Below are 25,112 nucleotides of genomic sequence, written 5' to 3'. Positions count from 1 at the left end.
GGAGGATGGAGTGGGAGGATGGAGTGGGAGGATGGAGTGGGAGGATGGAGTGGGAGGATGCAGTGGGAGGATGCAGTGGGAGGATGCAGTGGGAGGATGGAGTGGGAGGATGGAGTGGGAGGATGGAGTGGGAGGATGGAGTGGGAGGATGGAGTGGGAGGATGGAGTGGGAGGATGGAGTGGGAGGATGGAGTGGGAGGATGCAGTGGGATGATGCAGTGGGAGGATGCAGTGGGAGGATGCAGTGGGAGGATGCAGTGGGAGGATGCAGTGGGAGGATGGAGTGGGAGGATGGAGTGGGAGGATGGAGTGGGAGGATGGAGTGGGAGGATGGAGTGGGAGGATGGAGTGGGAGGATGGAGTGGGAGGATGGAGTGGGAGGATGGAGTGGGAGGATGGAGTGGGAGGATGGAGTGGGAGGATGGAGTGGGAGGATGGAGTGGGAGGATGCAGTGGGATGATGCAGTGGGATGATGCAGTGGGATGATGCAGTGGGAGGATGCAGTGGGAGGATGGAGTGGGATGATGCAGTGGGATGATGCAGTGGGATGATGCAGTGGGATGATGCAGTGGGATGATGGAGTGGGATGATGGAGTGGGAGGATGCGGTGGGATGATGCGGTGGGAGGATGGGGTGGGATGATGCGGTGGGATGATGCGGTGGGAGGATGCGGTGGGAGGATGCGGTGGGAGGATGGGGTGGGATGATGCGGTGGGAGGATGGGGTGGGATGATGCGGTGGGAGGATGGGGTGGGATGATGCGGTGGGAGGATGGGGTGGGATGATGCGGTGGGAGGATGGGGTGGGATGATGCGGTGGGAGGATGGGGTGGGATGATGGGGTGGGATGATGGGGTGGGAGGATGGGGTGGGATGATGCGGTGGGAGGATGGGGTGGGAGGATGGGGTGGGATGATGCGGTGGGAGGATGGGGTGGGATGATGCGGTGGGAGGATGGGGTGGGATGATGCGGTGGGATGATGGGGTGGGATGATGCGGTGGGAGGATGGGGTGGGATGATGCGGTGGGAGGATGGGGTGGGATGATGCGGTGAGAGGATGGAGTGGGAGGATGGAGTGGGAGGATGGAGTGGGAGGATGGAGTGGGAGGATGGAGTGGGAGGATGGAGTGGGAGGATGGAGTGGGAGGATGCAGTGGGAGGATGGAGTGGGATGATGGAGTGGGATGATGCAGTGGGATGATGCAGTGGGAGGATGGAGTGGGAGGATGCAGTGGGATGATGCAGTGGGAGGATGGAGTGGGATGATGGAGTGGGATGATGCAGTGGGATGATGGAGTGGGATGATGCAGTGGGAGGATGGAGTGGGATGATGCAGTGGGATGATGCAGTGGGATGATGCAGTGGGATGATGGAGTGGGATGATGGAGTGGGATGATGGAGTGGGATGATGGAGTGGGATGATGCAGTGGGAGGATGGAGTGGGAGGATGGAGTGGGAGGATGGAGTGGGAGGATGGAGTGGGATGATGCAGTGGGAGGATGGAGTGGGAGGATGGAGTGGGAGGATGGTGTGGGAGGATGGTGTGGGAGGATGGAGTGGGAGGATGGAGTGGGAGGATGGAGTGGGAGGATGGAGTGGGAGGATGGAGTGGGAGGATGGAGTGGGAGGATGGAGTGGGAGGATGGAGTGGGAGGATGGAGTGGGAGGATGGAGTGGGAGGATGGAGTGGGAGGATGGAGTGGGAGGATGGAGTGGGAGGATGGGGTGGGAGGATGGGGTGGGAGGATGCGGTGGGAGGATGGCGTGGGAGGATGCGGTGGGATGATGGAGTGGGAGGATGGGGTGGGAGGATGGGGTGGGATGATGCGGTGGGAGGATGGAGTGGGATGATGCGATGGGAGGATGGAGTGGGATGCTGGGGGAGGATGGAGTGGGATGCTGGGGGAGGATGGAGTGGGATGCTGGGGGAGGATGGAGTGGGATGCTGGGGGAGGATGGAGTGGGATGCTGGGGGAGGATGGAGTGGGATGCTGGGGGAGGATGGAGTGGGATGCTGGGGGAGGATGGAGTGGGATGCTGGGGGAGGATGGAGTGGGATGCTGGGGGAGGATGGAGTGGGATGCTGGGGGAGGATGGAGTGGGATGCTGGGGGAGGATGGAGTGGGATGCTGGGGGAGGATGGAGTGGGATGCTGGGGGAGGATGGAGTGGGATGCTGGGGGAGGATGGAGTGGGATGCTGGGGGAGGATGGAGTGGGATGCTGGGGGAGGATGGAGTGGGATGCTGGGGGAGGATGGAGTGGGATGCTGGGGGAGGATGGAGTGGGATGCTGGGGGAGGATGGAGTGGGATGCTGGGGGAGGATGGAGTGGGATGCTGGGGGAGGATGGAGTGGGATGCTGGGGGAGGATGGAGTGGGATGCTGGGGGAGGATGGAGTGGGAGGCTGGGGGAGGATGGAGTGGGATGCTGGGGGAGGATGGAGTGGGAGGATGGAGTGGGAGGATGGCGTGGGAGGATGGGGTGGGAGGATGGCGTGGGAGGATGCGGTGGGAGGATGGCGTGGGAGGATGGGGTGGGAGGATGCGGTGGGAGGATGGGGTGGGAGGATGCGGTGGGAGGATGCGGTGGGAGGATGGGGTGGGAGGATGGGGTGGGATGATGCGGTGGGAGGATGGGGTGGGAGGATGGGGTGGGATGATGCGGTGGGAGGATGGGGTGGGATGATGCGGTGGGATGATGCGGTGGGATGATGCGGTGGGAGGATGCGGTGGGATGATGCGGTGGGATGATGCGGTGGGAGGATGCGGTGGGAGGATGGGGTGGGAGGATGGGGTGGGATGATGCGGTGGGAGGATGGGGTGGGATGATGCGGTGGGAGGATGGGGTGGGATGATGCGGTGGGATGATGCGGTGGGAGGATGCGGTGGGATGATGCGGTGGGATGATGCGGTGGGAGGATGCGGTGGGAGGATGCGGTGGGAGGATGCGGTGGGAGGATGGGGTGGGATGATGCGGTGGGAGGATGGGGTGGGAGGATGGGGTGGGAGGATGGGGTGGGAGGATGGGGTGGGATGATGCGGTGGGAGGATGGGGTGGGATGATGCGGTGGGAGGATGGGGTGGGATGATGCGGTGGGAGGATGGGGTGGGATGATGCGGTGGGAGGATGGGGTGGGAGGATGGGGTGGGATGATGCGGTGGGAGGATGGGGTGGGAGGATGGGGTGGGAGGATGGGGTGGGATGATGCGGTGGGAGGATGGGGTGGGATGATGCGGTGGGAGGATGGGGTGGGATGATGCGGTGGGAGGATGGGGTGGGATGATGCGGTGGGAGGATGGGGTGGGAGGATGGGGTGGGATGATGCGGTGGGAGGATGGGGTGGGATGATGGGGTGGGATGATGCGGTGGGAGGATGGGGTGGGATGATGCGGTGGGAGGATGGGGTGGGATGATGCGGTGGGAGGATGGGGTGGGATGATGCGGTGGGAGGATGGGGTGGGATGATGCGGTGGGAGGATGGGGTGGGATGATGCGGTGGGAGGATGGGGTGGGATGATGCGGTGGGAGGATGGGGTGGGATGATGCGGTGGGAGGATGGGGTGGGAGGATGGGGTGGGATGATGCGGTGGGAGGATGGGGTGGGATGATGCGGTGGGAGGATGGGGTGGGATGATGGGGTGGGAGGATGGGGTGGGATGATGGGGTGGGAGGATGGGGTGGGATGATGGGGTGGGATGATGCGGTGGGAGGATGGGGTGGGATGATGCGGTGGGAGGATGGGGTGGGATGATGCGGTGGGAGGATGGGGTGGGATGATGCGGTGGGAGGATGGGGTGGGATGATGCGGTGGGAGGATGGGGTGGGATGATGCGGTGGGAGGATGGGGTGGGAGGATGGGGTGGGATGATGCGGTGGGAGGATGGGGTGGGATGATGCGGTGGAGGATGGGGTGGGATGATGCGGTGGAGGATGGGGTGGGATGATGCGGTGGAGGATGGGGTGGGATGATGCGGTGGGATGATGGCGTGGGAGGATGGGGTGGGAGGATGGCGTGGGAGGATGCGGTGGGAGGATGGCGTGGGAGGATGGGGTGGGAGGATGCGGTGGGAGGATGGGGTGGGAGGATGGCGTGGGAGGATGGGGTGGGAGGATGCGGTGGGAGGATGGGGTGGGAGGATGCGGTGGGAGGATGCGGTGGGAGGATGGGGTGGGAGGATGGGGTGGGAGGATGGGGTGGGAGGATGCGGTGGGAGGATGGGGTGGGAGGATGCGGTGGGAGGATGCGGTGGGAGGATGGCGTGGGAGGATGCGGTGGGAGGATGGGGTGGGAGGATGCGGTGGGAGGATGGGGTGGGAGGATGCGGTGGGAGGATGCGGTGGGAGGATGGGGTGGGAGGATGGGGTGGGATGATGCGGTGGGAGGATGGGGTGGGAGGATGGGGTGGGATGATGCGGTGGGAGGATGGGGTGGGATGATGCGGTGGGATGATGCGGTGGGATGATGCGGTGGGAGGATGCGGTGGGATGATGCGGTGGGATGATGCGGTGGGAGGATGCGGTGGGAGGATGGGGTGGGAGGATGGGGTGGGATGATGCGGTGGGAGGATGGGGTGGGATGATGCGGTGGGAGGATGGGGTGGGATGATGCGGTGGGATGATGCGGTGGGAGGATGCGGTGGGATGATGCGGTGGGATGATGCGGTGGGAGGATGCGGTGGGAGGATGCGGTGGGAGGATGCGGTGGGAGGATGGGGTGGGATGATGCGGTGGGAGGATGGGGTGGGAGGATGGGGTGGGAGGATGGGGTGGGAGGATGGGGTGGGATGATGCGGTGGGAGGATGGGGTGGGATGATGCGGTGGGAGGATGGGGTGGGATGATGCGGTGGGAGGATGGGGTGGGATGATGCGGTGGGAGGATGGGGTGGGATGATGCGGTGGGAGGATGGGGTGGGATGATGCGGTGGGAGGATGGGGTGGGAGGATGGGGTGGGAGGATGGGGTGGGATGATGCGGTGGGAGGATGGGGTGGGATGATGCGGTGGGAGGATGGGGTGGGATGATGCGGTGGGAGGATGGGGTGGGATGATGCGGTGGGAGGATGGGGTGGGATGATGCGGTGGGAGGATGGGGTGGGATGATGGGGTGGGATGATGCGGTGGGAGGATGGGGTGGGATGATGCGGTGGGAGGATGGGGTGGGATGATGCGGTGGGAGGATGGGGTGGGATGATGCGGTGGGAGGATGGGGTGGGATGATGCGGTGGGAGGATGGGGTGGGATGATGCGGTGGGAGGATGGGGTGGGATGATGCGGTGGGAGGATGGGGTGGGATGATGCGGTGGGAGGATGGGGTGGGAGGATGGGGTGGGATGATGCGGTGGGAGGATGGGGTGGGATGATGCGGTGGGAGGATGGGGTGGGATGATGGGGTGGGAGGATGGGGTGGGATGATGGGGTGGGAGGATGGGGTGGGATGATGGGGTGGGATGATGCGGTGGGAGGATGGGGTGGGATGATGCGGTGGGAGGATGGGGTGGGATGATGCGGTGGGAGGATGGGGTGGGATGATGCGGTGGGAGGATGGGGTGGGATGATGCGGTGGGAGGATGGGGTGGGATGATGCGGTGGGAGGATGGGGTGGGAGGATGGGGTGGGATGATGCGGTGGGAGGATGGGGTGGGATGATGCGGTGGAGGATGGGGTGGGATGATGCGGTGGAGGATGGGGTGGGATGATGCGGTGGAGGATGGGGTGGGATGATGCGGTGGGATGATGCGGTGGAGGATGGGGTGGGATGATGCGGTGGAGGATGGGGTGGGATGATGCGGTGGAGGATGGGGTGGGATGATGCGGTGGAGGATGGGGTGGGATGATGCGGTGGAGGATGGGGTGGGATGATGCGGTGGGATGATGGGGTGGGATGATGCGGTGGGAGGATGGGGTGGGATGATGCGGTGGGAGGATGGGGTGGGATGATGGGGTGGGAGGATGGGGTGGGAGGATGGGGTGGGATGATGCGGTGGGATGATGCGGTGGGAGGATGGGGTGGGATGATGCGGTGGGAGGATGGGGTGGGATGATGCGGTGGGAGGATGGGGTGGGATGATGCGGTGGGAGGATGGGGTGGGATGATGCGGTGGGAGGATGGGGTGGGATGATGCGGTGGGAGGATGGGGTGGGATGATGCGGTGGGAGGATGGGGTGGGATGATGCGGTGGGAGGATGGGGTGGGATGATGCGGTGGGAGGATGGGGTGGGATGATGCGGTGGGAGGATGCGGTGGGATGATGCGGTGGGAGGATGCGGTGGGAGGATGGGGTGGGAGGATGGGGTGGGATGATGCGGTGGGATGATGCGGTGGGAGGATGGGGTGGGATGATGCGGTGGGAGGATGGGGTGGGATGATGCGGTGGGAGGATGGGGTGGGATGATGCGGTGGGAGGATGGGGTGGGATGATGGGGTGGGATGATGCGGTGGGAGGATGGGGTGGGAGGATGCGGTGGGAGGATGGGGTGGGAGGATGCGGTGGGAGGATGGGGTGGGAGGATGGGGTGGGAGGATGGGGTGGGAGGATGGGGTGAGATGATGCGGTGGGAGGATGGGGTGGGATGATGCGGTGGGATGATGCGGTGGGAGGATGCGGTGGGATGATGCGGTGGGAGGATGCGGTGGGAGGATGCGGTGGGAGGATGCGGTGGGAGGATGCGGTGGGAGGATGCGGTGGGAGGATGGGGTGGGAGGATGCGGTGGGAGGATGGGGTGGGATGATGCGGTGGGATGATGGGGTGGGAGGATGGGGTGGGAGGATGGGGTGGGAGGATGGGGTGGGATGATGCGGTGGGAGGATGGGGTGGGATGATGCGGTGGGAGGATGGGGTGGGATGATGCGGTGGGAGGATGCGGTGGGAGGATGCGGTGGGAGGATGCGGTGGGAGGATGCGGTGGGAGGATGGGGTGGGATGATGCGGTGGGAGGATGGGGTGGGATGATGCGGTGGGAGGATGGGGTGGGATGATGCGGTGGGAGGATGGGGTGGGATGATGCGGTGGGAGGATGGGGTGGGATGATGCGGTGGGAGGATGGGGTGGGATGATGCGGTGGGAGGATGGGGTGGGATGATGCGGTGGAGGATGGGGTGGGATGATGCGGTGGAGGATGGGGTGGAGGATGGGGTGGGATGATGCGGTGGAGGATGGGGTGGGATGATGCGGTGGAGGATGGGGTGGGATGATGCGGTGGAGGATGGGGTGGGATGATGCGGTGGGATGATGGGGTGGGATGATGCGGTGGGAGGATGGGGTGGGATGATGCGGTGGGAGGATGGGGTGGGAGGATGGGGTGGGAGGATGGGGTGGGATGATGCGGTGGGAGGATGGGGTGGGATGATGCGGTGGGATGATGCGGTGGGAGGATGGGGTGGGATGATGCGGTGGGAGGATGGGGTGGGAGGATGCGGTGGGAGGATGGGGTGGGATGATGCGGTGGGAGGATGGGGTGGGAGGATGCGGTGGGATGATGCGGTGGGAGGATGCGGTGGGAGGATGGGGTGGGAGGATGGGGTGGGATGATGCGGTGGGATGATGCGGTGGGAGGATGGGGTGGGATGATGCGGTGGGAGGATGGGGTGGGATGATGCGGTGGGAGGATGGGGTGGGATGATGCGGTGGGAGGATGGAGTGGGATGATGGAGTGGGATGCTGCAGTGGGAGGATGGAGTGGGATGCTGCAGTGGGAGGATGGAGTGGGATGCTGCAGTGGGAGGATGGAGTGGGATGCTGCAGTGGGAGGATGCAGTGGGATGCTGCAGTGGGAGGATGCAGTGGGAGGATGGAGTGGGATGCTGCAGTGGGAGGATGGAGTGGGAGGATGGAGTGGGATGCTGCAGTGGGAGGATGGAGTGGGATGCTGCAGTGGGAGGATGCAGTGGGAGGATGCAGTGGGAGGATGCAGTGGGAGGATGGAGTGGGAGGATGCAGTGGGAGGATGGAGTGGGAGGATGGAGTGGGAGGATGGAGTGGGAGGATGGAGTGGGAGGATGCAGTGGGAGGATGGAGTGGGAGGATGGAGTGGGAGGATGGAGTGGGAGGATGGAGTGGGAGGATGGAGTGGGAGGATGGAGTGGGATGCTGCAGTGGGAGGATGGAGTGGGATGCTGCAGTGGGAGGATGGAGTGGGATGCTGCAGTGGGAGGATGGAGTGGGAGGATGGAGTGGGATGCTGCAGTGGGAGGATGGAGTGGGATGATGGAGTGGGATGCTGCAGTGGGAGGATGGAGTGGGATGCTGCAGTGGGAGGATGCAGTGGGAGGATGCAGTGGGAGGATGCAGTGGGAGGATGGAGTGGGAGGATGGAGTGGGAGGATGGAGTGGGAGGATGGAGTGGGAGGATGGAGTGGGAGGATGGAGTGGGAGGATGGAGTGGGAGGATGGAGTGGGAGGATGCAGTGGGAGGATGCAGTGGGAGGATGCAGTGGGAGGATGGAGTGGGAGGATGGAGTGGGAGGATGGAGTGGGAGGATGGAGTGGGAGGATGGAGTGGGAGGATGGAGTGGGAGGATGCAGTGGGAGGATGCAGTGGGAGGATGCAGTGGGATGATGCAGTGGGATGATGCAGTGGGAGGATGCAGTGGGAGGATGGAGTGGGATGATGCAGTGGGATGATGCAGTGGGAGGATGGAGTGGGATGATGCAGTGGGATGATGCAGTGGGATGATGCAGTGGGATGATGCAGTGGGATGATGCAGTGGGATGATGGAGTGGGATGATGGAGTGGGATGATGGAGTGGGAGGATGGAGTGGGAGGATGGAGTGGGAGGATGGAGTGGGATGATGCAGTGGGAGGATGCAGTGGGAGGATGGAGTGGGAGGATGGTGTGGGAGGATGGAGTGGGAGGATGGAGTGGGAGGATGGAGTGGGAGGATGGAGTGGGAGGATGGAGTGGGAGGATGGAGTGGGAGGATGGAGTGGGAGGATGGAGTGGGAGGATGGAGTGGGAGGATGGGGTGGGAGGATGGAGTGGGAGGATGGGGTGGGATGATGCGGTGGGAGGATGGCGTGGGAGGATGCGGTGGGATGATGGAGTGGGAGGATGCGGTGGGAGGATGGGGTGGGAGGATGGGGTGGGATGATGGGGTGGGATGATGGAGTGGGATGATGGAGTGGGATGATGGAGTGGGATGATGGAGTGGGATGATGCGGTGGGAGGATGCGGTGGGAGGATGGAGTGGGATGATGGAGTGGGATGATGGAGTGGGATGATGCGGTGGGAGGATGGAGTGGGATGCTGGGGGAGGATGGAGTGGGATGCTGGGGGAGGATGGAGTGGGATGCTGGGGGAGGATGGAGTGGGATGCTGGGGGAGGATGGAGTGGGATGCTGGGGGAGGATGGAGTGGGATGCTGCAGTGGGAGGATGGAGTGGGATGCTGCAGTGGGAGGATGGAGTGGGATGCTGCAGTGGGAGGATGGAGTGGGATGCTGCAGTGGGAGGATGGAGTGGGATGCTGCAGTGGGAGGATGGAGTGGGATGCTGCAGTGGGAGGATGGAGTGGGATGCTGCAGTGGGAGGATGGAGTGGGATGCTGCAGTGGGAGGATGGAGTGGGATGCTGCAGTGGGAGGATGGAGTGGGATGCTGCAATGAGAGGATGGAGTGGGATGCTGCAGTGGGATGCTGCAGTGGGAGGATGGAGTGGGATGCTGCAGTGGGAGGATGGAGTGGGATGCTGCAGTGGGAGGATGGAGTGGGATGCTGCAGTGGGAGGATGGAGTGGGATGCTGCAGTGGGAGGATGGAGTGGGATGCTGCAGTGGGAGGATGGAGTGGGATGATGGAGTGGGATGCTGCAGTGGGAGGATGGAGTGGGATGCTGCAGTGGGAGGATGGAGTGGGATGCTGCAGTGGGAGGATGGAGTGGGATGCTGCAGTGGGAGGATGGAGTGGGATGCTGCAGTGGGAGGATGGAGTGGGAGGATGGAGTGGGAGGATGGAGTGGGAGGATGGAGTGGGATGCTGCAGTGGGAGGATGGAGTGGGATGCTGCAGTGGGAGGATGGAGTGGGATGCTGCAGTGGGAGGATGGAGTGGGAGGATGGAGTGGGATGCTGCAGTGGGAGGATGGAGTGGGATGATGGAGTGGGATGCTGCAGTGGGAGGATGGAGTGGGATGCTGCAGTGGGAGGATGCAGTGGGAGGATGCAGTGGGAGGATGCAGTGGGAGGATGGAGTGGGAGGATGGAGTGGGAGGATGGAGTGGGAGGATGGAGTGGGAGGATGGAGTGGGAGGATGGAGTGGGAGGATGGAGTGGGAGGATGCAGTGGGAGGATGCAGTGGGAGGATGCAGTGGGAGGATGGAGTGGGAGGATGGAGTGGGAGGATGGAGTGGGAGGATGGAGTGGGAGGATGGAGTGGGAGGATGGAGTGGGAGGATGGAGTGGGAGGATGGAGTGGGAGGATGCAGTGGGAGGATGCAGTGGGAGGATGCAGTGGGATGATGCAGTGGGATGATGCAGTGGGAGGATGCAGTGGGAGGATGGAGTGGGATGATGCAGTGGGATGATGCAGTGGGAGGATGGAGTGGGATGATGCAGTGGGATGATGCAGTGGGATGATGCAGTGGGATGATGCAGTGGGATGATGCAGTGGGATGATGGAGTGGGATGATGGAGTGGGATGATGGAGTGGGATGATGGAGTGGGAGGATGGAGTGGGAGGATGGAGTGGGAGGATGGAGTGGGATGATGCAGTGGGAGGATGGAGTGGGAGGATGGTGTGGGAGGATGGAGTGGGAGGATGGAGTGGGAGGATGGAGTGGGAGGATGGAGTGGGAGGATGGAGTGGGAGGATGGAGTGGGAGGATGGAGTGGGAGGATGGAGTGGGAGGATGGGGTGGGAGGATGGAGTGGGAGGATGGGGTGGGATGATGCGGTGGGAGGATGGCGTGGGAGGATGCGGTGGGATGATGGAGTGGGAGGATGCGGTGGGAGGATGGGGTGGGAGGATGGGGTGGGATGATGGGGTGGGATGATGGAGTGGGATGATGGAGTGGGATGATGGAGTGGGATGATGGAGTGGGATGATGCGGTGGGAGGATGCGGTGGGAGGATGGAGTGGGATGATGGAGTGGGATGATGGAGTGGGATGATGCGGTGGGAGGATGGAGTGGGATGCTGGGGGAGGATGGAGTGGGATGCTGGGGGAGGATGGAGTGGGATGCTGGGGGAGGATGGAGTGGGATGCTGGGGGAGGATGGAGTGGGATGCTGGGGGAGGATGGAGTGGGATGCTGCAGTGGGAGGATGGAGTGGGATGCTGCAGTGGGAGGATGGAGTGGGATGCTGCAGTGGGAGGATGGAGTGGGATGCTGCAGTGGGAGGATGGAGTGGGATGCTGCAGTGGGAGGATGGAGTGGGATGCTGCAGTGGGAGGATGGAGTGGGATGCTGCAGTGGGAGGATGGAGTGGGATGCTGCAGTGGGAGGATGGAGTGGGATGCTGCAGTGGGAGGATGGAGTGGGATGCTGCAATGAGAGGATGGAGTGGGATGCTGCAGTGGGATGCTGCAGTGGGAGGATGGAGTGGGATGCTGCAGTGGGAGGATGGAGTGGGATGCTGCAGTGGGAGGATGGAGTGGGATGCTGCAGTGGGAGGATGGAGTGGGATGCTGCAGTGGGAGGATGGAGTGGGATGCTGCAGTGGGAGGATGGAGTGGGATGATGGAGTGGGATGCTGCAGTGGGAGGATGGAGTGGGATGCTGCAGTGGGAGGATGGAGTGGGATGCTGCAGTGGGAGGATGGAGTGGGATGCTGCAGTGGGAGGATGGAGTGGGATGCTGCAGTGGGAGGATGCAGTGGGAGGATGCAGTGGGAGGATGGAGTGGGAGGATGGAGTGGGATGCTGCAGTGGGAGGATGGAGTGGGAGGATGGAGTGGGAGGATGGAGTGGGATGCTGCAGTGGGAGGATGGAGTGGGATGCTGCAGTGGGAGGATGCAGTGGGAGGATGCAGTGGGAGGATGCAGTGGGAGGATGGAGTGGGAGGATGCAGTGGGAGGATGGAGTGGGAGGATGGAGTGGGAGGATGGAGTGGGAGGATGGAGTGGGAGGATGCAGTGGGAGGATGCAGTGGGAGGATGCAGTGGGAGGATGCAGTGGGAGGATGCAGTGGGAGGATGGAGTGGGATGATGCAGTGGGAGGATGGAGTGGGAGGATGGAGTGGGATGCTGCAGTGGGAGGATGGAGTGGGATGCTGCAGTGGGAGGATGGAGTGGGATGCTGCAGTGGGAGGATGGAGTGGGAGGATGGAGTGGGATGCTGCAGTGGGAGGATGGAGTGGGATGATGGAGTGGGATGCTGCAGTGGGAGGATGGAGTGGGATGCTGCAGTGGGAGGATGGAGTGGGAGGATGCAGTGGGAGGATGGAGTGGGAGGATGGAGTGGGAGGATGGAGTGGGAGGATGGAGTGGGAGGATGCAGTGGGAGGATGCAGTGGGAGGATGCAGTGGGAGGATGGAGTGGGAGGATGGAGTGGGAGGATGGAGTGGGAGGATGGAGTGGGAGGATGGAGTGGGAGGATGGAGTGGGAGGATGGAGTGGGAGGATGGAGTGGGAGGATGCAGTGGGATGATGCAGTGGGAGGATGCAGTGGGAGGATGCAGTGGGAGGATGCAGTGGGAGGATGCAGTGGGAGGATGCAGTGGGAGGATGGAGTGGGAGGATGGAGTGGGAGGATGGAGTGGGAGGATGGAGTGGGAGGATGGAGTGGGAGGATGGAGTGGGAGGATGGAGTGGGAGGATGGAGTGGGAGGATGGAGTGGGAGGATGGAGTGGGAGGATGGAGTGGGAGGATGGAGTGGGAGGATGGAGTGGGAGGATGGAGTGGGAGGATGGAGTGGGAGGATGGAGTGGGAGGATGGAGTGGGAGGATGCAGTGGGATGATGCAGTGGGATGATGCAGTGGGATGATGCAGTGGGAGGATGCAGTGGGAGGATGGAGTGGGATGATGCAGTGGGATGATGCAGTGGGATGATGCAGTGGGATGATGCAGTGGGATGATGGAGTGGGATGATGGAGTGGGATGATGGAGTGGGAGGATGCGGTGGGATGATGCGGTGGGAGGATGGGGTGGGATGATGCGGTGGGATGATGCGGTGGGAGGATGCGGTGGGAGGATGCGGTGGGATGATGCGGTGGGAGGATGGGGTGGGATGATGCGGTGGGAGGATGGGGTGGGATGATGCGGTGGGAGGATGGGGTGGGATGATGCGGTGGGAGGATGGGGTGGGATGATGCGGTGGGAGGATGGGGTGGGATGATGGGGTGGGATGATGGGGTGGGAGGATGGGGTGGGATGATGCGGTGGGAGGATGGGGTGGGAGGATGGGGTGGGATGATGCGGTGGGAGGATGGGGTGGGATGATGCGGTGGGAGGATGGGGTGGGATGATGCGGTGGGATGATGGGGTGGGATGATGCGGTGGGAGGATGGGGTGGGATGATGCGGTGGGAGGATGGGGTGGGATGATGCGGTGGGAGGATGCGGTGAGAGGATGGAGTGGGAGGATGGAGTGGGAGGATGGAGTGGGAGGATGGAGTGGGAGGATGGAGTGGGAGGATGGAGTGGGAGGATGCAGTGGGATGATGCAGTGGGAGGATGGAGTGGGATGATGGAGTGGGATGATGCAGTGGGATGATGCAGTGGGATGATGCAGTGGGAGGATGCAGTGGGATGATGCAGTGGGAGGATGGAGTGGGATGATGGAGTGGGATGATGCAGTGGGATGATGCAGTGGGATGATGCAGTGGGAGGATGGAGTGGGAGGATGCAGTGGGATGATGCAGTGGGAGGATGGAGTGGGATGATGGAGTGGGATGATGCAGTGGGATGATGGAGTGGGATGATGCAGTGGGAGGATGGAGTGGGATGATGCAGTGGGATGATGCAGTGGGATGATGCAGTGGGATGATGCAGTGGGATGATGGAGTGGGATGATGGAGTGGGATGATGGAGTGGGATGATGGAGTGGGATGATGCAGTGGGAGGATGGAGTGGGAGGATGGAGTGGGAGGATGGAGTGGGATGATGCAGTGGGAGGATGGAGTGGGAGGATGGAGTGGGAGGATGGTGTGGGAGGATGGAGTGGGAGGATGGAGTGGGAGGATGGAGTGGGAGGATGGAGTGGGAGGATGGAGTGGGAGGATGGAGTGGGAGGATGGAGTGGGAGGATGGAGTGGGAGGATGGAGTGGGAGGATGGAGTGGGAGGATGGAGTGGGAGGATGGAGTGGGAGGATGGAGTGGGAGGATGGGGTGGGAGGATGGGGTGGGAGGATGGGGTGGGAGGATGGCGTGGGAGGATGGCGTGGGAGGATGGCGTGGGATGATGGAGTGGGAGGATGCGGTGGGAGGATGGGGTGGGAGGATGGGGTGGGAGGATGGGGTGGGATGATGCGGTGGGAGGATGGAGTGGGATGATGCGATGGGAGGATGGAGTGGGATGCTGGGGGAGGATGGAGTGGGATGCTGGGGGAGGATGGAGTGGGATGCTGGGGGAGGATGGAGTGGGATGCTGGGGGAGGATGGAGTGGGATGCTGGGGGAGGATGGAGTGGGATGCTGGGGGAGGATGGAGTGGGATGCTGGGGGAGGATGGAGTGGGATGCTGGGGGAGGATGGAGTGGGATGCTGGGGGAGGATGGAGTGGGATGCTGGGGGAGGATGGAGTGGGATGCTGGGGGAGGATGGAGTGGGATGCTGGGGGAGGATGGAGTGGGATGCTGGGGGAGGATGGAGTGGGATGCTGGGGGAGGATGGAGTGGGATGCTGGGGGAGGATGGAGTGGGATGCTGGGGGAGGATGGAGTGGGATGCTGGGGGAGGATGGAGTGGGATGCTGGGGGAGGATGGAGTGGGATGCTGGGGGAGGATGGAGTGGGATGCTGGGGGAGGATGGAGTGGGATGCTGGGGGAGGATGGAGTGGGATGCTGGGGGAGGATGGAGTGGGATGCTGGGGGAGGATGGAGTGGGATGCTGGGGGAGGATGGAGTGGGATGCTGGGGGAGGATGGAGTGGGATGCTGGGGGAGGATGGAGTGGGATGCTGGGGGAGGATGGAGTGGGATGCTGGGGGAGGATGGAGTGGGAGGATGGAGTGGGAGGATGGCGTGGGAGGATGGGGTGGGAGGATGGCGTGGGAGGATGCGGTGGGAGGATGGCGTGGGAGGATGGGGTGGGAGGATGCGGTGGGAGGATGGGGTGGGAGGATGCGGTGGGAGGATGCGGTGGGAGGATGGGGTGGGAGGATGGGGTGGGATGATGCGGTGGGAGGATGGGGTGGGAGGATGGGGTGGGATGATGCGGTGGGAGGATGGGGTGGGATGATGCGGTGGGATGATGCGGTGGGATGATGCGGTGGGAGGATGCGGTGGGATGATGCGGTGGGATGATGCGGTGGGAGGATGCGGTGGGAGGATGGGGTGGGAGGATGGGGTGGGATGATGCGGTGGGAGGATGGGGTGGGATGATGCGGTGGGAGGATGGGGTGGGATGATGCGGTGGGATGATGCGGTGGGAGGATGCGGTGGGATGATGCGGTGGGATGATGCGGTGGGAGGATGCGGTGGGAGGATGCGGTGGGAGGATGCGGTGGGAGGATGGGGTGGGATGATGCGGTGGGAGGATGGGGTGGGAGGATGGGGTGGGAGGATGGGGTGGGAGGATGGGGTGGGATGATGCGGTGGGAGGATGGGGTGGGATGATGCGGTGGGAGGATGGGGTGGGATGATGCGGTGGGAGGATGGGGTGGGATGATGCGGTGGGAGGATGGGGTGGGATGATGCGGTGGGAGGATGGGGTGGGATGATGCGGTGGGAGGATGGGGTGGGAGGATGGGGTGGGAGGATGGGGTGGGATGATGCGGTGGGAGGATGGGGTGGGATGATGCGGTGGGAGGATGGGGTGGGATGATGCGGTGGGAGGATGGGGTGGGATGATGCGGTGGGAGGATGGGGTGGGAGGATGGGGTGGGATGATGCGGTGGGAGGATGGGGTGGGATGATGGGGTGGGATGATGCGGTGGGAGGATGGGGTGGGATGATGCGGTGGGAGGATGGGGTGGGATGATGCGGTGGGAGGATGGGGTGGGATGATGCGGTGGGAGGATGGGGTGGGATGATGCGGTGGGAGGATGGGGTGGGATGATGCGGTGGGAGGATGGGGTGGGATGATGCGGTGGGAGGATGGGGTGGGATGATGCGGTGGGAGGATGGGGTGGGAGGATGGGGTGGGATGATGCGGTGGGAGGATGGGGTGGGATGATGCGGTGGGAGGATGGGGTGGGATGATGGGGTGGGAGGATGGGGTGGGATGATGGGGTGGGAGGATGGGGTGGGATGATGGGGTGGGATGATGCGGTGGGAGGATGGGGTGGGATGATGCGGTGGGAGGATGGGGTGGGATGATGCGGTGGGAGGATGGGGTGGGATGATGCGGTGGGAGGATGGGGTGGGATGATGCGGTGGGAGGATGGGGTGGGATGATGCGGTGGGAGGATGGGGTGGGAGGATGGGGTGGGATGATGCGGTGGGAGGATGGGGTGGGATGATGCGGTGGAGGATGGGGTGGGATGATGCGGTGGAGGATGGGGTGGGATGATGCGGTGGAGGATGGGGTGGGATGATGCGGTGGGATGATGCGGTGGAGGATGGGGTGGGATGATGCGGTGGAGGATGGGGTGGGATGATGCGGTGGAGGATGGGGTGGGATGATGCGGTGGAGGATGGGGTGGGATGATGCGGTGGAGGATGGGGTGGGATGATGCGGTGGGATGATGGGGTGGGATGATGCGGTGGGAGGATGGGGTGGGATGATGCGGTGGGAGGATGGGGTGGGATGATGGGGTGGGAGGATGGGGTGGGAGGATGGGGTGGGATGATGCGGTGGGATGATGCGGTGGGAGGATGGGGTGGGATGATGCGGTGGGAGGATGGGGTGGGATGATGCGGTGGGAGGATGGGGTGGGATGATGCGGTGGGAGGATGGGGTGGGATGATGCGGTGGGAGGATGGGGTGGGATGATGCGGTGGGAGGATGGGGTGGGATGATGCGGTGGGAGGATGGGGTGGGATGATGCGGTGGGAGGATGGGGTGGGATGATGCGGTGGGAGGATGGGGTGGGATGATGCGGTGGGAGGATGCGGTGGGATGATGCGGTGGGAGGATGCGGTGGGAGGATGGGGTGGGAGGATGGGGTGGGATGATGCGGTGGGATGATGCGGTGGGAGGATGGGGTGGGATGATGCGGTGGGAGGATGGGGTGGGATGATGCGGTGGGAGGATGGGGTGGGATGATGCGGTGGGAGGATGGGGTGGGATGATGGGGTGGGATGATGCGGTGGGAGGATGGGGTGGGAGGATGCGGTGGGAGGATGGGGTGGGAGGATGCGGTGGGAGGATGGGGTGGGAGGATGGGGTGGGAGGATGGGGTGGGAGGATGGGGTGAGATGATGCGGTGGGAGGATGGGGTGGGATGATGCGGTGGGATGATGCGGTGGGAGGATGCGGTGGGATGATGCGGTGGGAGGATGCGGTGGGAGGATGCGGTGGGAGGATGCGGTGGGAGGATGCGGTGGGAGGATGCGGTGGGAGGATGGGGTGGGAGGATGCGGTGGGAGGATGGGGTGGGATGATGCGGTGGGATGATGGGGTGGGAGGATGGGGTGGGAGGATGGGGTGGGAGGATGGGGTGGGAGGATGGGGTGGGATGATGCGGTGGGAGGATGGGGTGGGATGATGCGGTGGGAGGATGGGGTGGGATGATGCGGTGGGAGGATGCGGTGGGAGGATGCGGTGGGATGATGCGGTGGGAGGATGCGGTGGGAGGATGGGGTGGGATGATGCGGTGGGAGGATGGGGTGGGATGATGCGGTGGGAGGATGGGGTGGGATGATGCGGTGGGAGGATGGGGTGGGATGATGCGGTGGGAGGATGGGGTGGGATGATGCGGTGGGAGGATGGGGTGGGATGATGCGGTGGGAGGATGGGGTGGGATGATGCGGTGGAGGATGGGGTGGGATGATGCGGTGGAGGATGGGGTGGAGGATGGGGTGGGATGATGCGGTGGAGGATGGGGTGGGATGATGCGGTGGAGGATGGGGTGGGATGATGCGGTGGAGGATGGGGTGGGATGATGCGGTGGGATGATGGGGTGGGATGATGCGGTGGGAGGATGGGGTGGGATGATGCGGTGGGAGGATGGGGTGGGAGGATGGGGTGGGAGGATGGGGTGGGAGGATGGGGTGGGAGGATGGGGTGGGAGGATGGGGTGGGATGATGCGGTGGGATGATGCGGTGGGATGATGCGGTGGGAGGATGGGGTGGGATGATGCGGTGGGAGGATGGGGTGGGAGGATGCGGTGGGAGGATGGGGTGGGATGATGCGGTGGGAGGATGGGGTGGGAGGATGCGGTGGGATGATGCGGTGGGAGGATGCGGTGGGAGGATGGGGTGGGAGGATGGGGTGGGATGATGCGGTGGGATGATGCGGTGGGAGGATGGGGTGGGATGATGCGGTGGGAGGATGGGGTGGGATGATGCGGTGGGAGGATGGGGTGGGATGATGCGGTGGGAGGATGGGGTGGGATGATGCGGTGGGAGGATGGGGTGGGATGATGCGGTGGGATGATGCGGTGGGAGGATGGGGTGGGATGATGCGGTGGGAGGATGGGGTGGGAGGATGCGGTGGGAGGATGGGGTGGGAGGATGGGGTGGGAGGATGGGGTGGGAGGATGGGGTGGGAGGATGGGGTGGGAGGATGGGGTGGGATGATGCGGTGGGAGGATGGGGTGGGATGATGCGGTGGGATGATGCGGTGGGATGATGCGGTGGGAGGATGCGGTGGGATGATGCGGTGGGAGGATGCGGTGGGAGGATGCGGTGGGAGGATGCGGTGGGAGGATGGGGTGGGAGGATGGGGTGGGATGATGCGGTGGGAGGATGGGGTGGGAGGATGGGGTGGGAGGATGGGGTGGGATGATGCGGTGGGAGGATGGGGTGGGATGATGCGGTGGGAGGATGGGGTGGGATGATGCGGTGGGAGGATGCGGTGGGATGATGCGGTGGGAGGATGCGGTGGGAGGATGCGGTGGGAGGATGGGGTGGGATGATGCGGTGGGCGGATGGGGTGGGATGATGCGGTGGGAGGATGGGGTGGGAGGATGGGGTGGGATGATGGGGTGGGAGGATGGGGTGGGATGATGCGGTGGGAGGATGCGGTGGGATGATGCGGTGGGATGATGCGGTGGGAGGATGGGGTGGGATGATGGGGTGGGAGGATGGGGTGGGATGATGCGGTGGGAGGATGCGGTGGGATGATGCGGTGGGAGGATGGGGTGGGATGATGCGGTGGGAGGATGCGGTGGGATGATGCGGTGGGAGGATGCGGTGGGATGATGCGGTGGGAGGATGGGGTGGGATGATGCGGTGGGAGGATGGGGTGGGAGGATGGGGTGGGAGGATGGGGTGGGAGGATGGGGTGGGAGGATGGGGTGGGAGGATGGGGTGGGAGGATGGGGTGGGATGATGGGGTGGGAGGATGGGGTGGGAGGATGCGGTGGGAGGATGCGGTGGGAGGATGCGGTGGGAGGATGCGGTGGGAGGATGCGGTGGGAGGATGCGGTGGGAGGATGCGGTGGGAGGATGCGGTGGGAGGATGCGGTGGGAGGACGAGGGCGGGGAGCGGGGAGCGGCATGCCGGGGGAGGGAGAGGGCGGGGATCGGCATGCCGGGGGAGGGAGATGGCGGGGATCGGCATGCCGGGGGAGGTAGAGGGCGGGGATCGGCATGCCGGGGAGGGAGATGCTGGGGGAGGATGGAGTGGGAGGATGGGGGAGGATGGAGTGTGAGGATGGAGTGGGAGGATGGGGGAGGATGGAGTGGGAGGATGGGGGAGGATGGAGTGGGAGGATGGAGTGGGATGCTGCAGTGGGAGGATGGAGTGGGATGCTGCAGTGGGAGGATGGAGTGGGATGCTGCAGTGGGAGGATGGAGTGGGATGCTGCAGTGGGAGGATGGAGTGGGATGCTGCAGTGGGAGGATGGAGTGGGATGATGCCGGGGGAGGGAGAGGTCGGGGATCGGCATGCCGGGGGAGGGAGAGGTCGGGGATCGGCATGCCGGGGGAGGGAGAGGTCGGGGATCGGCATGCCTGGGGAGGGAGAGGGCGGGGATCGGCATGCCGGGGGAGGGAGAGGGCGGGGAACGGCATGCCGGGGGAGGTAGAGGGCGGGGATCGGCATGCCGGGGGAGGGAGAGGTCGGGGATCGGCATGCCGGGGGAGGGAGAGGTCGGGGATCGGCATGCCTGGGGAGGGAGAGGGCGGGGATCGGCATGCCGGGGGAGGGAGAGGGCGGGGAACGGCATGCCGGGGGAGGTAGAGGGCGGGGATCGGCATGCCGGGGGAGGGAGAGGTCGGGGATCGGCATGCCGGGGGAGGGAGAGGTCGGGGATCGGCATGCCGGGGGAGGGAGAGGGCGGGGATCGGCATGCCGGGGGAGGGAGAGGGCGGGGAACGGCATGCCCGGGGAGGGAGAGGGCGGGGAACGGCATGCCGGGGGAGGGAGAGGGCGGGGATCGGCATGCCTGGAGAGGGCGGGGATCGGCATGCCGGGGGAGGGAGAGGGCGGGGAACGGCATGCCGGGGGAGGTAGAGGGCGGGGATCGGCATACCGGGGGAGGGAGAGGTCGGGGATCGGCATGCCGGGGGAGGGAGAGGTCGGGGATCGGCATGCCTGGGGAGGGAGAGGGCGGGGATCGGCATGCCGGGGGAGGGAGAGGGCGGGGAACGGCATGCCGGGGGAGGTAGAGGGCGGGGATCGGCATGCCGGGGGAGGGAGAGGTCGGGGATCGGCATGCCGGGGGAGGGAGAGGTCGGGGATCGGCATGCCGGGGGAGGGAGAGGGCGGGGATCGGCATGCCGGGGGAGGGAGAGGGCGGGGAACGGCATGCCGGGGGAGGGAGAGGGCGGGGATCGGCATGCCTGGGGAGGGAGAGGGCGGGGATCGGCATGCCGGGGGAGGGAGAGGGCGGGGATCGGCATGCCGGGGGAGGGAGAGGGCGGGGATCGGCATGCCGGGGGAGGGAGAGGGCGGGGATCGGCATGCCGGGGGAGGGAGAGGGCGGGGATCGGCATGCCGGGGGAGGGAGATGGCGGGGATCGGCATGCCGGGGGAGGGAGATGGCGGGGATCGGCATGCCGGGGGAGGGAGATGGCAGGAATCGGCATGCCGGGGGAGGGAGATGGCAGGGATCGGCATGCCGGGGGAGGGAGATGGCAGGGAACAGCATGCCGGGGGAGGGAGAGGTCGAGGGCAGGAAGCAGGATGATGGGAGGGCAGGGTTTTTAAAATATATAATTTGTTTATAAATGGTGTTTTCAAAGATCGATTACATGACAGAGCATTGTTGCCACTTGTTTTCTTTTCTGCTTGGGTGGATTCAGTTGAGCAATGGCCTGGAATATTGTCCAGCGGTTAAATGGATGAAATACAAAATGGTCCAGTGGGAAATTCCATGTCTGGCAGTTAAATGGGCAGGCGGCCTGGTATTAGTAGATTCAAAATTTACTCCCTGGTGGCTTGATGGAAGATTTATCCCGTTAGTTTGATATACCCCCACTTCTTTAATTAATGCCATATCAACCAGAATTAGGTGGATTCCTCCAAACATTTAATATCAAACTTCAATTCCATTTTATCCTTTCTTCACTCCCTATTGGCACATCTCGATTTCGCTCATTTGTAAATTGTATTAAAATAGCGTTTGTGTTTGGATATTTAAATTATTTACACTTGTAACCATTTTTTTACTGCAGGATGAGCAAGCGTTCGACGACATTTTTCAGAATGCCAACTTCGTCTCCTTAATATTTCGATTGAGGGTTAAACTGGAGAACTTTCATGTAAGACCTGACCCCCTCAATCCCTCTACTCACATACTATACACCACCCCTCTCCTCACATACTATACACCACCCCTCTACTCACATACTATACACCACCCCTCATGTCAAAACATGTGTCCCCCCCTCCCCTCCCCTCCCCTCCCCTCCCCTCCCCTCCCCTCCCCTCCCAGCCATGATCAAAGCCGAATGGACATAACGTTTTCGATTTCTCTCGTCTCCCCACAATCCCCTCCTGCTAGGATGAGAGTCGCATCAAAGCAACTGTCGTGGAAGCCACTCCTATAGATCACACGGTCTACGCACGTCAGCTCATCGACCGCATCCGGGCACTCAACTGACACCTTTTAACGTTCCCTTCCTTTTTTTCCTGCCTGTCCTGCCTTTTGTCCTCCAATGGAAAGAATTTTTGGTATTCATTTTGCACTTCCACAGCTCAAGTGAAGCCCTTAACCTGTTTCTGCATCTTTTCTTAATCTAGCCTTTTTTCCTATTTGCGATCATTCTTGATAGTTCGCTTTGAGCCAACTACATTGTAATGAAGCATTTTTGTTAATGACATTCTTTGGTTCCTCCTTTAAAATCCTAAAAACCATAAACTAGAAGTTGATTCATGCTGAAGTCGATTGTTTAATGACAATTTCTGAATAACTGTTAAAGTCGCTGCTTCATTAGTATTGCTGGTTATACCTTATGGCTGTAGTCGATAAACTGTATTATAAGTTAATTGTTTAACAATAAAATTACAATATTTATTTGTGGTGTCTTTGGAACTCCCTTCATACATATACATCCTTTGTCATCCATTGCTGTGCCATGGACACTGTCTTTGAGGCTTAACTCGCTGCGTAACGTCACAAATAAATTAAATACACACTGAACATGTCCGGCACTCCGATGGGACAATAGGAGAATCTGGAACAAACTTTCAAAAGTTTTGATCGTTGTGTAATTACTGTGCACACACACACACATATGGACACATACATATTGTTATGGTTGTTGGGGGTAGGCAGTGATTACTTTAGACCAGGCAGATTTGTATAGGTAGGTGCTCCGAATGTCGTGTAGGAACCACCATGTAATGAGTACTTGTTTAGCCCGGATGTCGGATTAAGGTGTATCATCGTCCCCATTATGAGGAATGGGGCATGTTAACTAGTTATAGGGTTTATGTTAACTACTACCTTGTTCGTAAAACCTCAGTAATTTACATCCCTTGTCCCTCATGGCACCGCAATAGACACCAGTGAGAATGGCCATTAAACCACACTAAATAGATAACGACCAACCGGAAGCCAGTTTGGAACACTGCCGATAGCACCGCGGCGGCTGCATCGCCACAAAGGCAAGCAGGCCGAGAGCCACGCCCAGAGGGCCGTGATTGGGCGGGAGGTTTTGATTGAGAGGCGGACTGCGTCACAAAGGGGACTGTGCGTTGATTGGAGGACGCCAGAGGTTGGCTGTTAAAAGAATGCGCTGGCTGGCATTTTGACCCTTCTTCTTCTCGTGTACACTGCCTCTTGCGTTCTTGTACTCTTGATTGCTCGCGTGCTGGGTGACGGTGGACGTCTGTGTGCTGCTTATCTTTGAGATCCGATTTGTGAACTGTCGAGACCCGACATTTTCCTGCTTCTCACTCGCCTCGCTCTTTGTTCGAGACACACCGAACGGTCGGAGTACATTGCGGGAGTGGAATTCCTTGGATTCTTTCACGAGCGCGTGAACCTTTTTATAGCGCCCTTTACGAGGGACTTTGAGTTTACACCATTCATGCAGAGTTCCGAAGGACAGGCACGACTGGAGAAGCGAGCTGCACGCCAACATTTCTAAAAAAAAATAATCTGAGGTAAAATGAAAACACGTGCGGGAGAACTACTTCCTCAGCGGATGGAGGGGGTGACTGATGTGGAAGAACGGGTTGGGGAGCCTGAAGGCTCTGGAAGTGAGCAGGATACAGGGGAATTTGAGGTTAGGAGTGAAACGTCCCTTGTCCTGAGCATTAGTCCACCGCTCTCCCCCATGGGGGAGCCGGGAACAATGAACGGCCGCGATACCCGACCAGGTCTGGGTCCAATTATTAAAGGACATGTTGAGGGGAGAAATGAAGGGATTAAATAACAAAATGGATACCCAGAATAACAACATGGATGAACAAAAGAGGTATGAGGGGGAAGTATGAGGAGATTGAATGCCCAGGGTGAACAATTGAAGGAATTGAGTGACAAATTGAAGGGGAATGTAAAGGGAATGGGAGAGAAAATTAAGGCTCAGAATGAGTATGGGGAACGATTGAGTGACGAAACTGATGGAAAGGATGAACGATTGGAAGGAAACATTGAGGGAACAACACAAGACCTGGGGGAAAGAGTTAACAAGTATCAGGGGAAGAGATGGCATTGGAAATTGAAAAGGGTGCAACCCAGTCTGATAGATGTGGGGCATAGGAGAAACCACGGGCGGCAGAATTTGAATCTAAACGGGGGGAATCAACAGTGGGGATGGAAGAGCGTGCAGCCCGGGGTGGTTTCTCAGGTACCTAGGATGGTGTATAATGAGGACGACTTGGGGGAGGTGTTGTAGGTCGCGCTTTGGTGGTGGCATCACAGACGGCCAACTTGGGTCTGATGTGACCACCCGGGCATGCGGCCTGACAGCCTCTCCCTGAGACTCGGACAGCCAGCATGTGGTGACCTGCCATGCTGTGCTGGTCTATGGACGCGGGTCGATCTGCATGGACGGGTGTGTTTGTCGCCCACCGGACAACCATTGGGGCATCTGTGGAACATGATTGTGTGCGAGTGATTTTCCACAGATGTCCTGTTGTGATTTGTGGACTCTCAGCTTGGGAAGAGAGCCATGGGATTGATTAATCGGGAATTTGTAATGAGCCGAGCATATGGGCCATGCTCGGCTGGTATGTGTATGGAAAAGCACCCTTATTTGGTGAAATTAGTAAATTATGAAAAATATTTGGCATGGGGAATCCGAGGGTTTGATCTAAATTTAAGGGTAGATCTTGAGGCCATGGTGGACACTGCGCAGTGGCACCATTATTGATCCAGGTGTGTTAGATCAAAGTGTTGGAGGCTGGGATAAAAATTGATAGGTTAGCAGGACACAGCCTTCAACTGGCTCCGTGGGCGACGGCGCCGATATTTGGGATGTGGGGATGTATTTGGGTAGTCGGGAGGTGAACGTGGT

The 25,112-nt window shown here is 61.7% G+C and overlaps 1 protein-coding gene across 2 annotated transcripts in view; it reads left to right on the top strand.

Moving 5' to 3' along the window:
• The window catches only part of RPA1 (replication protein A1), a 71,237-nt gene extending 48,574 nt beyond the window's left edge, over nucleotides 1-22,663 (top strand). For both annotated transcript variants that reach the window (XM_078769368.1, XM_068111295.2), the window contains 2 exons: nucleotides 21,822-21,908; nucleotides 22,151-22,663. In XM_078769368.1, coding sequence (XP_078625494.1) covers nucleotides 21,822-21,908; nucleotides 22,151-22,249 — 186 coding nt within the window. In that variant the 3' untranslated portion in view covers nucleotides 22,250-22,663. The remainder of the gene's footprint in view (nucleotides 1-21,821; nucleotides 21,909-22,150) is intronic.
• Nucleotides 22,664-25,112: the final 2,449 nt, after the last annotated feature.

The sequence above is a fragment of the Myxine glutinosa genome, unplaced genomic scaffold (genome assembly GCF_964187855.1).
Source record: "Myxine glutinosa unplaced genomic scaffold, kmMyxGlut1.1 SCAFFOLD_2275, whole genome shotgun sequence".
Taxonomy (NCBI): domain Eukaryota; kingdom Metazoa; phylum Chordata; class Myxini; order Myxiniformes; family Myxinidae; genus Myxine; species Myxine glutinosa.
This window is presented reverse-complemented; position numbering and strand designations above follow the sequence as displayed.